At 66.9% G+C, this 12,030-nt stretch overlaps 1 protein-coding gene across 1 annotated transcript in view; it reads right to left on the reverse strand.

Annotated features, from left to right (window-relative positions):
- The window catches only part of KIF5A (kinesin family member 5A), a 14,521-nt gene extending 2,728 nt beyond the window's left edge, over positions 1-11,793 (reverse strand). The window contains exons 1-15 of the mRNA XM_074929411.1: positions 11,247-11,793; positions 8,745-8,832; positions 8,221-8,294; positions 7,997-8,101; positions 7,850-7,898; positions 6,824-6,879; positions 6,633-6,720; positions 5,650-5,774; positions 5,311-5,415; positions 5,054-5,202; positions 3,705-3,853; positions 3,398-3,594; positions 3,118-3,186; positions 2,253-2,459; positions 583-729 (exon numbers count right to left, since the gene is read on the reverse strand). Coding sequence (XP_074785512.1) covers positions 583-729; positions 2,253-2,459; positions 3,118-3,186; positions 3,398-3,594; positions 3,705-3,853; positions 5,054-5,202; positions 5,311-5,415; positions 5,650-5,774; positions 6,633-6,720; positions 6,824-6,879; positions 7,850-7,898; positions 7,997-8,101; positions 8,221-8,294; positions 8,745-8,832; positions 11,247-11,375 — 1,737 coding nt within the window. The 5' untranslated portion in view covers positions 11,376-11,793. The remainder of the gene's footprint in view (positions 1-582; positions 730-2,252; positions 2,460-3,117; positions 3,187-3,397; positions 3,595-3,704; positions 3,854-5,053; positions 5,203-5,310; positions 5,416-5,649; positions 5,775-6,632; positions 6,721-6,823; positions 6,880-7,849; positions 7,899-7,996; positions 8,102-8,220; positions 8,295-8,744; positions 8,833-11,246) is intronic.
- Between the last annotated feature and the right edge of the window lie 237 nt (positions 11,794-12,030).

Genomic DNA, 12,030 nt, shown 5'->3' on the forward strand with positions numbered 1-12,030 from the left:
CATGGGTCCGGCACACACGTGGATATGTCACAGCATGGCACAAGTGTGACCTGGGCACAGCACATGCGTGGGTACCGCGTGGCACATGGCCCAGCATGGGTCCGGCACACATGTGGGTATGTCACAGCATGGCACAAGCGTGGCACGGGCACAGCACATATGTGGGTACCATGTGGCACAAGCGTGGCACGGGCACAGCACACGCGTGGGTACCGCGTGGCACATGGCCCAGCACGGGTCCGGCACACATGTGTGGGTATGTCACAGCATGGCACAAGCGTGGCACGGGCACAGCACATGTGTGGGTACTGCGTGGCACAAGCATGGCACGGGCACAGCACATGCATGGGTACCGCGTGGCACACGGCCCAGCACGGGTCCGGCACACACGTGGGTATGACACGCCACGGGCACGGCGCACGCCCGGCGTTGGCGTGACACGGCCACGTCACGCACAGCCGGGCCCAGCGTGGCCCCAGCGTGTCACACCCGCGGGCACGGCCACTTCGCACGCGTGGGCTGGGCGCCGCGCGGGTGTGGGTGCACCCCCGGGTGCGGCCCGGGGGGGTGGCCCCCCCTCACCAGTTTGATCTCGCCGTTGCCCACGATGAGGCTGAACTCGCTCAGGTCCTTCATGAGGCCGTTGAGCACCTCGGCCGCCCGCTTGCGCTGCTGCCCCCCCAGCTCCCGCACCCGCTGCAGCTCCGTCTCCAGAGACAGCGTCGTCGCCTGCGGGCACGGGGCAGCCTGGCACCCCCCCTGCACCCCCCAGCACCCCCAGAACTCCCTGCACCCCCCAGAACCCCGCCACTACCCCCTGTACCCCTGGCACCCCAGCACCCTCCACAGTACCCCCGGCACCCCCCCAGCAACCCTGGCACCCCCAGAACTCCCTGCACCCCTCTCAGCACCCCTGGCACCCCCTCAGCACACCCCCAGCACCCCCAGAACTCCCTGCACCCCCCCAGCACCACCCAAGCATCCCCCCCCCCATACCCCCAGCATCGTCCCAGCACCCCCAGAACTCCCTGCAACCCCCAGCACTCCCTCCACCCCTGGAACCCCAGCACCCCCCCAGCACCCCGTGCACCCCCCCAGCGCCTCCAAGCACCCCTGGCACACCCAGCTCTGACACCCCCATCCCTGGCATCCCTGGCACAACCCCCCCATCCCCCAGCACCCCAAGATCCCACCCGCCCCACCCATGGTCCCCCAGGAGGGTTCAGTCTGGCATCCCAGTTGAAGGGGGGTGTCCCAGTTTGGGATCTGGTTTGAGGGGTGGGGAGATCCCTGTTTTGGGGTGTGGTTTGAGTGGGTTCCCTCTTTTTGGGGTCTGATTTTGGGGGGGGGTCTCTCTTTGGGGTCTGGTTTGAGGGATGGGGGTGTCCCTCACTGGGGTTTCCCCTCAGCTATGGTTTTTGGGGGGATTCCCCTCGGCTCCAGTGTGAGGGGGTGTCCTTCTCGGGGGTCTGGTTTGGGGTTTAGGGGGGTCCCAGGTCTGAGGATCCTGTTTCAGGGAACCCCAGGGGGTCCCAGTTTGGACCTGGGGGACTGGGCTCTGGGGGTTGCTGGATCAGAGGCTGGGGGTCCCAGTGTGGTCCTGGGGCCCGGGTGTAGGGGTCCCAGTTTGGAGGGGCCCTGGCTCTGGGGAGCCCAGCTGGGGTGTTAATGGGGGTCCCAGTTGTTTCCTAGTCTGGGTCCCATTTGAAAGGCAAGGTGCCCAATGGGACACTGAGCATCACCAGTAGGGTTCCCAGTAGCGTTCCCAGTTGAGGACCCGCTTTGGGGTTCCCAGTGTTGGGAGGGTCTCAGTAGGGATCCCAGTTAGGGGTGGCAATTGGGGGTCCCAGTAGAGATACCAGTTGGGTGCCCATGAGGGTTCCCAGTAGGGTCTCAGTCGGGTTCCCTGCTGAGAAGCCATTTTGGGGTTCCCAGTGGGGTCTAGTGGGGATCTCAGCAGGGATCCCAGTTGGGTGCCCATGTGGAGTGCCCAGTAGGGTCTCAGTAGGGATCCCAGTTGGGGGTGGCAATTGGGGGTCCCAGTAGAGATCCCAGTTGGGTGCCCATGGGGGTTCCCAGTAGGGTCCTAGTGGAGTTCCCAGTTGATGAGACAATTTGGGGTTCCCAGTGGGGTCTAGTGGGGATCTCTAGGGATCCCAGTTGGGTGCCCATGGGAGTTCCCAGTAGGCTCCCATTGGGAATCCCAGTTGGGCGCCTGCCAGGGGTGCAGCGGGGGTTCCCGGGGGGGTCACCTCGGTGCGGGCCAGCTCGTCAGCCAGCCGGCGGTTGTGGCGCCCGGTGTCCTCGGCCTCCTGCGCCTTGCGGTCGTAGCTGCGCGCCAGCTCCTCCAGCGCCGCCAGCACCTCGGCCACCTCGGCCCGGGCCGCCCCGTGCTCGGCCCTCAGTGCCGCCAGCTCCCGCCGGGCCGCCTCCCCGCCCCCCCGCGCCGCTGCCAGCACCTGGGGGGTCCAGAGGGATCCAGGGGGTCATGGGTGGGGGAGGCTCAGAGGGGTCCCAGGGCTCAGGGAAGGGTCCCAGAGCTGCTCCAGCAGGGTCAGGTTGGGGAGTCCCATAGGCTCAGGGTGGAGGGGGCCAGGGGGTCAGGGTGGGGGTCCTAGATGGGTTCAAGGGGGTCCCAGAGGGATCCAGGGGGTCCCAGGTCAGGGGAGGCCCACAGGGGTCCCAGGGGTCAGGGTGGGGGTCCTAGATGGGTTCAAGGGGGTCCCAGAGGGATCCAGGGGGTCCCAGGTCAGGGGAGGCCCACAGGGGTCCCAGGGGTCAGGGTGGGGGTCCTAGATGGGTTCAAGGGGGTCCAAGGGGGATCCAGGGCGTCAAGGTGGGGATCCCAGAGGGGTCATAGCGGGGGTCTCAGAGGGGTTCCAGCAGGGTCACCTTGGGGGGGTCCCAGGGGTCAGATTGGGAGGTCCCAGTGACTGAGGGTGGAGGGATCCAGGGGGTCAGGGTGGGGGTCCCAGAGGGATCCAAGTGGGTCCCGGGGGCTCTGGGTGGGGGCACAGGGGGCTTGGTCTGGGGTCCCAGCAGGGCGAGGCTACAGGGTCAGTCGGGCAGAAATGGGGGGACGCAGGGGCTGGGGGGGGGCAGGTATGGGCCCCTCACCTCCTCCTGGTCCAGCATCTGTTGCTTGAGCTTCTCCATGATTTGGCTCTGCTGGTTGATCTCATCGTCCTGGGGGGAGGACAGGAGGGTCCGTGTCAGCCGGCCCCGAGGGACTGGGGGCGTCGGGGGGATCTTGGGGGGGGGTCCTGGGGGGCCTAGGAGGTCCCCACGGGGAGTTTCAGGGGTCCTGGGGGTGGGGGGGATGTCCCTGGCAGGTCTAGAAGGGTCTTTGGGCGTCAACAGTGGGACTCAGGGAGGGGCCTGGCGGGGGGGTCCCCACCTTGTCATCCAGCTGCTTGTAGAGTTTGCGGATCTCCTCCTCGTACTTGCGACGCTCCTCGTCTGAGATGTGGATGACGATGGAGGAGCTGTTGTCGTTGAGGGGCGTCTCACCGGCGGGGCCCGTGCCCGGCCCCTCGCCCGTCCCGGCCTCCGCCTCAGCCCCGCTCAGCTGCTCCGTCTCGGGCACAGCCTCCCCTGGGGACACGGCCTCAGTTTCCCCACCTGGTGCTGATTTTTTTTTTTTTTTTTTTTTTGGGGGGAGGGGTGGGGTGTTCTCCCTCCCAGACACTGGGGTGCCCCCTCACCGCTCCGCCAGCGGCTCAGTTCTGCCTCCAGCTTCCCGATGGTCTCCTTCAGCGCCTTGTTCTTCTCCTTCTCCTTCTCGTACTTCTTCTTCCACTGCTCGGCCGTCAGCTCCAGGTTCACCGACGCCGTGTTCTTGATGGTCTTGGCCCTGGATGTTGCGGGGTGGGGGGAAGCACCCCTCAACTGGGGGCCTCCCTGCTCCCACTTTCCAAGCAGCATCCCCCAGGGACCCCCCTGAAGTGCCCCCCAAAATCTCAGGGCTCATCTTCCCCCCCACTCCCCTTGCAGGTCTGGGGATGAAGCCCCCCCCGCGGGGTGTGAGGTTGGGGGGCAATGGGGGTGCTTGGGGTGCACTTGAGGTGGAAGGGGCGTGCGGGGTGACGTTGGGGTGCAGTGGGTGCTGTTGAGGTGCAGTTGGGTTGCAATGGGAACATGGGGAAAAGTTGGGGTGCAATGGGTGCTCTTGAGGTGCGGTTGGGTGGCAATGGGTGCATGGGGTGATGTTGGGGTGCAATGGGTGCTCTTGAGGTGCGGTTGGGTGGCAATGGGTGCATGGGGTGATGTTGGGGTGCAATGGGTGCTCTTGGGGTGAAGTCGGGTTGCAACAAGCCTGTGGGGTGCACTTGGGGTACAAGAGGTGCGTGGGGTGCTGCTGAGGCACAGCTGGGGTGCAAAGGGTTCATGGAGCGCAGGTGGGGTTCAGCTGAGGCGCAGTGGGTGCTGCGGGGGTGCAGTTGGGTTGCAAGGGGTACATGGGGGGAAGTTGGGGTGCAACGGGTACATGGGGGGAAGTTGGGGGGAAGTTGGCATTCAGTGGGTGCTGGTGGGGTGCAGTTGGAGTGCCATGGGTGTTTGGGGTGCTGTTGGTGTGCATGGGGTTCTGTTGAGTTGCAATGGGTCCGTGGAGTTAAGTTGGGGTGCAGTGGGTGCTCTTGAGGTGCAGTGGGGACAAAACAGGTTCATGAGGTGCAATTGGGGTGCAATGGGTGCTGTTGAGGTGCGGTTGGGTTGCAATGGGTGCGTGGAGTTAAGTTGGGGTGCAATGGGTGCTGTTGAGGTGCGGTTGGGTTGCAATGGGTGCGTGGAGTTAAGTTGGGGTGCAATGGGTGCTGTTGAGGTGCGGTTGGGTTGCAATGGGTGCGTGGAGTTAAGTTGGGGTGCAATGGGTGCTGTTGAGGTGCGGTTGGGTTGCAATGGGTCCGTGGAGTTAAGTTGGGGTGCAGTGGGTGCTGTTGAGGTGCGGTTGGGTTGCAGTTGGGACCCAACGGGTGCCTGGGGTGCAGTTGGGCCGCAGCTGATGTGCAGGGGGGTGCAGGGGCACCCCGACACCCCCGGCCCCCTCCCCTACCTCTGCCCGAACATGAGGGTGGACTTGGTCTCCGCGTCGTTGTAGCTGGAGGGGGAGCAGCAGATGAACATGGTGGTGCGGCAGTTCCCCCCCAGCGAGTCCTGCAGGATCCGTGTCATCTTGCTGTCCCGGTAGGGCACGTAGGCCTTCTGCGGGGGGGGCGGGGGGGCACAGGGGGGTCAGCAGGGGGTCCCCCCCCAAGCCCCAGGGTCCCTGGGGCAGGGGGTCGGGGCGGGGGGGGTCATGCGGGCTCTCACCGTGCCCTCGGCCAGGGCCGAGATGACGTTGCCCAACGCCGACAGCGACTTGTTGATGTTCTTGGCCTCATCCAGCACAGCCCCCTCAGCCCCCGTCTTGCTGACCTGTGGGTCCAGGCAGCTCAGGGGGGCACCCCCAGACCAGGAGCCCCCCAAAAGACCCCCACCCCAATGTCCCACAGCCCACAGACCCCCCCGCACCCTCCCAATGTCCTCCTTGGGGACATCCTCCACCCAAGTCCCCTCAGATCCCCCCAATCCCACGTACCCCAGCCCAGGGCTCCCCAAGAGACCCCAGAAACCCCCCCAGGGTCCCACAGCGTTGGGGTCCCCCCTGACCTTCTCACTCCCGGCCAGGTCGACCAGGTAGAGCTTCCCGCTGAGCTTCTGCTCCGTCTCCACGTTCTCCTGCTTGATGTTGATGAGGAAGATGCTGTGGCTGCGGGAGCTGTGCTCGTTCATGTCTGCGGGCACGGGGACAGGCTGCACGCCCGCGCCTCTGGCCCCCAGGGACCCCCGCAACCCTGCGGGACCCCCGCAGCACCCCACGATGCCCCAGAGACCCCACAGTGCCCCAAGGGTCCCTCACTGAACCTCAGGGACACCCATGGTACCCCAGGAACACCCCCGACAGTATCCCAGGTCTCCCCCCTCCAACACTCCAGGGATGCTTATGGTACCCCAGGGACACCCATGGTACCCCATGACCCCCACAGCACCCCAGGGACCCTACAGCATCCCAGGGACACCCATGGTACCCCATGACCCCCACAGCACCCCAGGGACCCTACAGCACCCCAGGGACACCCATGGTACCCCATGACCCCCACAGCACCCCAGGGACCCTACAGCACCCCAGGGACACCCATGGTACCCCATGACCCCCACAGCACCCCAGGGACCCTACAGCACCCCAGGGACACCCATGGTACCCCATGACCCCCACAGCACCCCAGGGACCCTACAGCACCCCAGGGACACCCATGGTACCCCATGACCCCCACAGCACCCCAGGGACCCTACAGCATCCCAGGGACACCCATGGTACCCCATGACCCCCACAGCACTGCAGGGACCCCGTGGTACCCCAGGGACCCCCCAACAGTGTCCCACACCCCCCCAGCACTCCAGGGATGCCTGTGGTGCCCCAGGGAACCCCAAGGTACCCAATGACCCCTACAGCACCCCAGGGACCCCCATGGAGCCCCAGGGACCCCTCAGCACCCCAAACATCCCACAGTACCCTGCACAACAGGGACTCTGCCCCCCCCCGCCCCCGGCCATGTCCCATCTCCCCCCCCCCACGTCCCCAGGGCGCTCACTGGTGACAGCCACGTGCCGGTTGGATTTCCCCTCATCAATCACATCCAAAATCTCCTCGGGGCTGGAGACGAAGCGCTCGGTGCAGCCCTGGGGGTGCAGGGGGTGCGGTGGGGGGGTGAGGCCCCAGCTCCCCCTCTGGGGGTGCTCCTTAGGGTCCCCCACCCAAAGGACTCTCCAAACTGCTCCTCACCTTGACGTAGGGAACCCGGTTCTTGTCCTCGTGCACCGAGAGGTTGGTCTTGGTCACTGGTGGAGGGGGTGTGGGGTGAGGGGGCTGGGGGGTGACCCCCGCAACGTGTCCTAGGACCTCCCAGTGCTTCCCAGTGCCCCCCCATACCCCTCCACTCACACTCAGTGCTCCCAGTGCCTCCCAGTGCCCCCCCCATACCCCTCCACTCACACTCAGTGCTCCCAGTGCCTCCCAGTGCCCCCCCCATACCCCTCCACTCACACTCAGTGCTCCCAGTGCCTCCCAGTGCCCCCCCCATACCCCTCCACTCACACTCAGTGCTCCCAGCGCCTCCCAGTGCCCCCCGATTCCCCTCCACTCACACCCAGTGCTCCCAGTGCCTCCCAGTGCCCCCCCATACCCCTCCACTCACACCCAGTGCTCCCAGTGCCTCCCAGTGCCCCCCCTTTCCCCTCCACTCACACTCAGTGCTCCCAGTGCCTCCCAGTGCCCCCCCCATTCCCTTCCAGTCACACTCAGTGCTCCCAGTGCTTCCCAGTGCCTCCCAGTGCCCCCCAATACCCCTCCACTCACACTCAGTGCTCCCAGTGCCTCCCAGTGCCTCCCAGTGCCCCCCCATACACCTCCACTCACACTCAGTGCTCCCAGTGCCCATTCAATGCCTCCCAGTGCCCCCCCATACCCTGCCAGTCACATTCAGTGTTCCCAGTGCCTCCCAGTGCCCCTCAACACCCTTCCAATCACACTCAGTTCTCCCAGTGCCATCCAGTGTCTCCCAGTGCCCCCCATACCCCTCCACTCACACTCAGTTCTCCCAGTGCCCCCTAATAACCCTCCACTCACGCTCAGTGTTCCCAGTGTCCATCCAGTGCCTCCCAGTGCTCTCCCACACCTTCCACCGACACCCAGTGCTCCCCAATATCCATCCAGGGCCTCCCAGTGTTGCCCAGTGCCTCCAAGCTTCGCAGTGCCACCAGTGCCTCCCAGTACCCACCCAGCATTCCCCAGTGCCCCCCCCCCACTCACTGTCCAGCAGGTCCCGGATCTTGTCCAGATAAATTTCAAAGTAAGAAACCTGATAGGAGGGAATTGGGGGTGTCAGGGTAGGGGTGAGGGGGGTCAGGACCTGACCTTCCAGACCTCCCAGTGCTCCCAGTCCCTCCCAGTCCCAACCTTGATGTGGAACTCGAGGTTCTCGTCCATGGAGTAGATGTGGTTGAAGATGTCCTGGGCGATGCGCGGGATGATGCCCATCTGTTGGGGATCGTGCAGCTTGCCCTGGGGGTGGGGGGGTGGGGAGGGGGTGAGTGGGGGGGTGGTGGGCACCCAGGGGGGGTGCCAGGGCCCAGGGGGTGCTGCCCCCCCCCCCCCGTCAGAGCCTCCCCTGGCCCCCTCACCTCCATGGTGTGGGTCTTCCCTGACGACGTCTGCCCGTAGGCGAAGATGGTGCCGTTGTACCCGGCCAGCACGTCTGGGGGGAGTGGGGGGGTGATAGAAGCCCCTCCGGGACCCCCCAAAACCTCTGAGGACTCCCAGGACCCCCCCAAAACCTGAGGGACTCCCCTGAGATCCCCAAGGGCTCCCTGCCCCCCCCTAGGAACCTGAGATCACCAAGACCCCCAGCAATGCCATTAAGACCCCTGAGATACCACAATGGACCCCACAGCCCCCCCCCCCCCCCCCCCGAGATTGCAGTGACCCCCCCAAAGTCCTGCAGAGCCCCCCCCCGACCTGCTGGACACCTCCAAGGACCCCCCTGTGCATTTCCCCATACCAGCATCACCCCCCAACCTGTTCCTGTCACCTCCCACCCACCCTCCAATGTCCCCATGGATATGGGTGTCCCTGGAGGAGGGTCCCCCAGCTAGGACACCCCCCCGGGCCCCCCCCCCCAGGGCCCCCCCAAGCCCCCAGCCCTCACCCTTGACGATCTGCATGGCACAGGCGTGGTAGACCTGCTCCTGGGTGGTGTTGGGGGGGAAGACGCGGTCGAAGACATAGGGTTTGCCCTGGGGGGAGACACGGAGACACGGGGGGGGGGGGGGGTCAGTGGCCAGGAGAGACCCCCCAGAAGGTGCTGGGGGGGCTGTGCCAGCCTCAGGGCTCCCCTCGCAAGGGAACCAGTAAGTTCCCGTGATTTCCAGTAAGGGTGGGAGGTTGCAGGGGATCCCAATCCCCCCATACCCCCAGCACCCCGTATACACCCCACAGGCTCCCAGGTACCCCAGACCCCCCGAATACCCACATATAGCCCAGCCCCTACATACACTCCCCAGGGGCCCCCCGACACCCCCACCCCCCCGGGCACCCCCATATACACCCCCCACACCCCTATAGGCTCACAGGCTCCCCATGCAGCTCTATAGGCCCCCCAGGCCCCCAGTGCCCCCATACAGCTCCACACACCCCCATAGGCCCCCCAGCCCCTCTATGGGCCCCACAGAACCCCAGAGACCCCCCCAGGCCCCCCATACACCCCCACTGACCCCTCAGCCCCTCTATAGGCCCCACAGCTCCCCCCAGAGACCCCCAGTCTCCCCATATACCCCCATAGCTCCTCCATAGCCCCCCCTCAGGCTCCCAACCCCCCTAAACACACCCATAGATTCACATACACCCCTCAGCCCCCCCATACATCTCCAACCCCCCCCACACAGCCCCCCCATACACCCCCAGTCCCTCCATAGACCCCTCAGTCCTTCTACAGGCCCCATGGGACCCCACAGGCCCCCAGTCCCCCCATACACCCCCATATCCTTCCCATAGCCCCCCATAGACCCCCATAGACCCCTCAGCCCCTCTATAGGCCCCACAGCCCCCCCCAGAGACCCCCAGTCTCCCCATACACCCCCAGAGACCCCCCATAGACCCCTCAGCCCCTCTATAGGCCCCACAGCCCCCCCCAGAGACCCCCAGTCTCCCCATACACCCCCATAGCTCCTCCATAGCCCCCCCTCAGGCTCCCAGCCCCCCTAAACACACCCATAGATTCACATACACCCCTCAGCCCCCCATAGACCCCCATAGATCTTCAACTCCCCCCCACAGCCCCCCCATACACCCCCATGCCACCCCAGCGCCCCCACAGACACCCCCCGCCCCCCCCCCCCCCCGCGGCCGGGAGCTGTCCAGGCCCCGGTGCTGAACCTCCGCAGCCACCGCGGGGACACACGGACGCGGGGACACACGGACGCGGGGACATGGGGACAGACCCCGACACCAGCCACCCCCCCTCCCCCCCCCCGCCACCCCCCCCCCCACCCCCCCAACCGCCGCAGCACAGCGCAGGCACAACCGCCCCGCCCCGCCCGCCGGCAGTCACGCACCCCCCCCCCCCCAGCATCCCCCTCCCTCCCCACTCCCAACCCCACCACGCAGCCCCCCCGCACCCCCCCCCGAATACCCCCCCCCCCCCTCCGCACAACCGCCCCCCGCAACACCCCGCATTGCGCCGGCACAACCGCACAGCGACACAAAACCACCCACAGGGCCGGCACAGACCCCCCCCGCCCCACTGCACCCCCCCGAGACCCCACTGCCCCCCCACCCCCCCCCACCCCAAGGACCCTCCACCTCCCCCGGCCCCCCCCCCCCCCACCTCAGAGTCGGGGTGCCCAGACCGGGCGGGGCCGTCTGTGCAGCAGAACACCCCCCCCCCCCCCGCCCCGTACTCGGCCCCCTGCAAGGGGGGGGGCGTTATGGGGGGGAGACACGTTATATTGGGGGGGCTGACGCGATCTCTGAGCCTCCCCCCCCCGGCTTCACCCCCTAACAAAGGGCCGGGCCGCAGCGGGGTGGGGGTGGGGGGGCAGGATCTGCGGCAAAACCCCCCGCCCCCCCCCGCCCGGTGCTGTCCCCGGGGGTCAGGGCGTCTCCGCTCATTGTAAACACCAACACCCCCCCCCCCACTTCCCCCCCCCGCCCCCAGCACTGGGCCAGACTGGGAGAAAGTGGGAGTGCCAGGAACCTTGGAAAAGGAATTGGGGGGGGTAAGGGAGGGGTATGCGGGGGGGGGGGCAGGGGAAACGCCCTGGGGGGGGGGGAGCTGGGCCCATTTGGGCACCGGCCACACCCAAGGCGATTCTGCCCCCCCCCCCCAACAGGCTCTACCCCCCCCAAGCTGACTGTCACACGCCCTCCCCCCCAGGCCTGTTACCCCCCAACCTGGCTATTCCCCCCCCTCCCTCCGGCTGTGCCCCCATCCCTGTGCCCCCTCCTTCCCCGAGACTGGAGTGAGGGTGTCCCTGTGCCCCCCCCCTCACTCTACCCCCTCCTAATCTGACTGTGTCGTCCCCCCCCCCCAAGACCTGTTACCCCCCCAACCTGGCTATTCCCCCCCCAACCTGGCTATTCCCCCATCCCCTGTGCCCCCCCTTCCCCAAGGCTGGAGGGGGGGGTGTCCCTGTGCCCCCCCCGCACTCACCCCCACCACCACGCTGTCGTCGCCCTGGAAGACGGGCAGGAACTTGTCCCCCCGCAGAATCTCCGCCTGGTTGAGGGGCCGGAACCGGCACAGGACCTTGATGCTGCACTCGGTGCTGGGCTCGGCCATGGCGGGGGGGGCCGCGGGGGGGGGCCGACACACACAGACGTCGAGGAGAGTTTGAGGGGACCGGAGGGGGGGCCCAAGGGTGCTGCTGGTACCCAAGGGTGTGGGAAGACACCTGGGGATGCGGGTGGTACCCAGGGATGTGGGTTATAACCTAAGGGTCAAGTGGTACCCAGGGATGCTGGGGGGTACCAGGGATGCAGGATGCTGCCCGGGGATGCAGGATGCTGCCCAAGGATGCCGAGTGGTACCCAGGGATGCAGGATGCTGCCCAAGGATACAGGATGCTGCCCAGAGATGCTGAGTGGTACCCAGGGATGCAGGATGCTGCCCGGGGATGCAGGATGCGGGAGGGAGGGCGGCGCCGGGAGGGGGGGGGGGATGCTCCGCAGCGCTCCTGCTGCTGCCCCCTGCTCCAGTGACCGCGCTGCTGTCGCCACTGCAGCCCCGGTACCGGGTGATGGGCGGGGGGAGAGGCCGCCCCCCCCTCCCCTTCCCCGCACGCACATGCCCTCCCCCCCCTGGCGTTAAGGTGGAGCTGCTCGCGGCTCTTAAGGTGGACGGAGATGGGGGGGGGGCGGGAGGACACGACTCCCGGCCGTGGGAACGGTCCCCCCCAAAGTGCTGATTCATTGCGGGGGAGGGGGGGGCAGGACCG

Source organism: Athene noctua, chromosome 30, assembly GCF_965140245.1.
Source record: "Athene noctua chromosome 30, bAthNoc1.hap1.1, whole genome shotgun sequence".
NCBI lineage: Eukaryota > Metazoa > Chordata > Aves > Strigiformes > Strigidae > Athene > Athene noctua.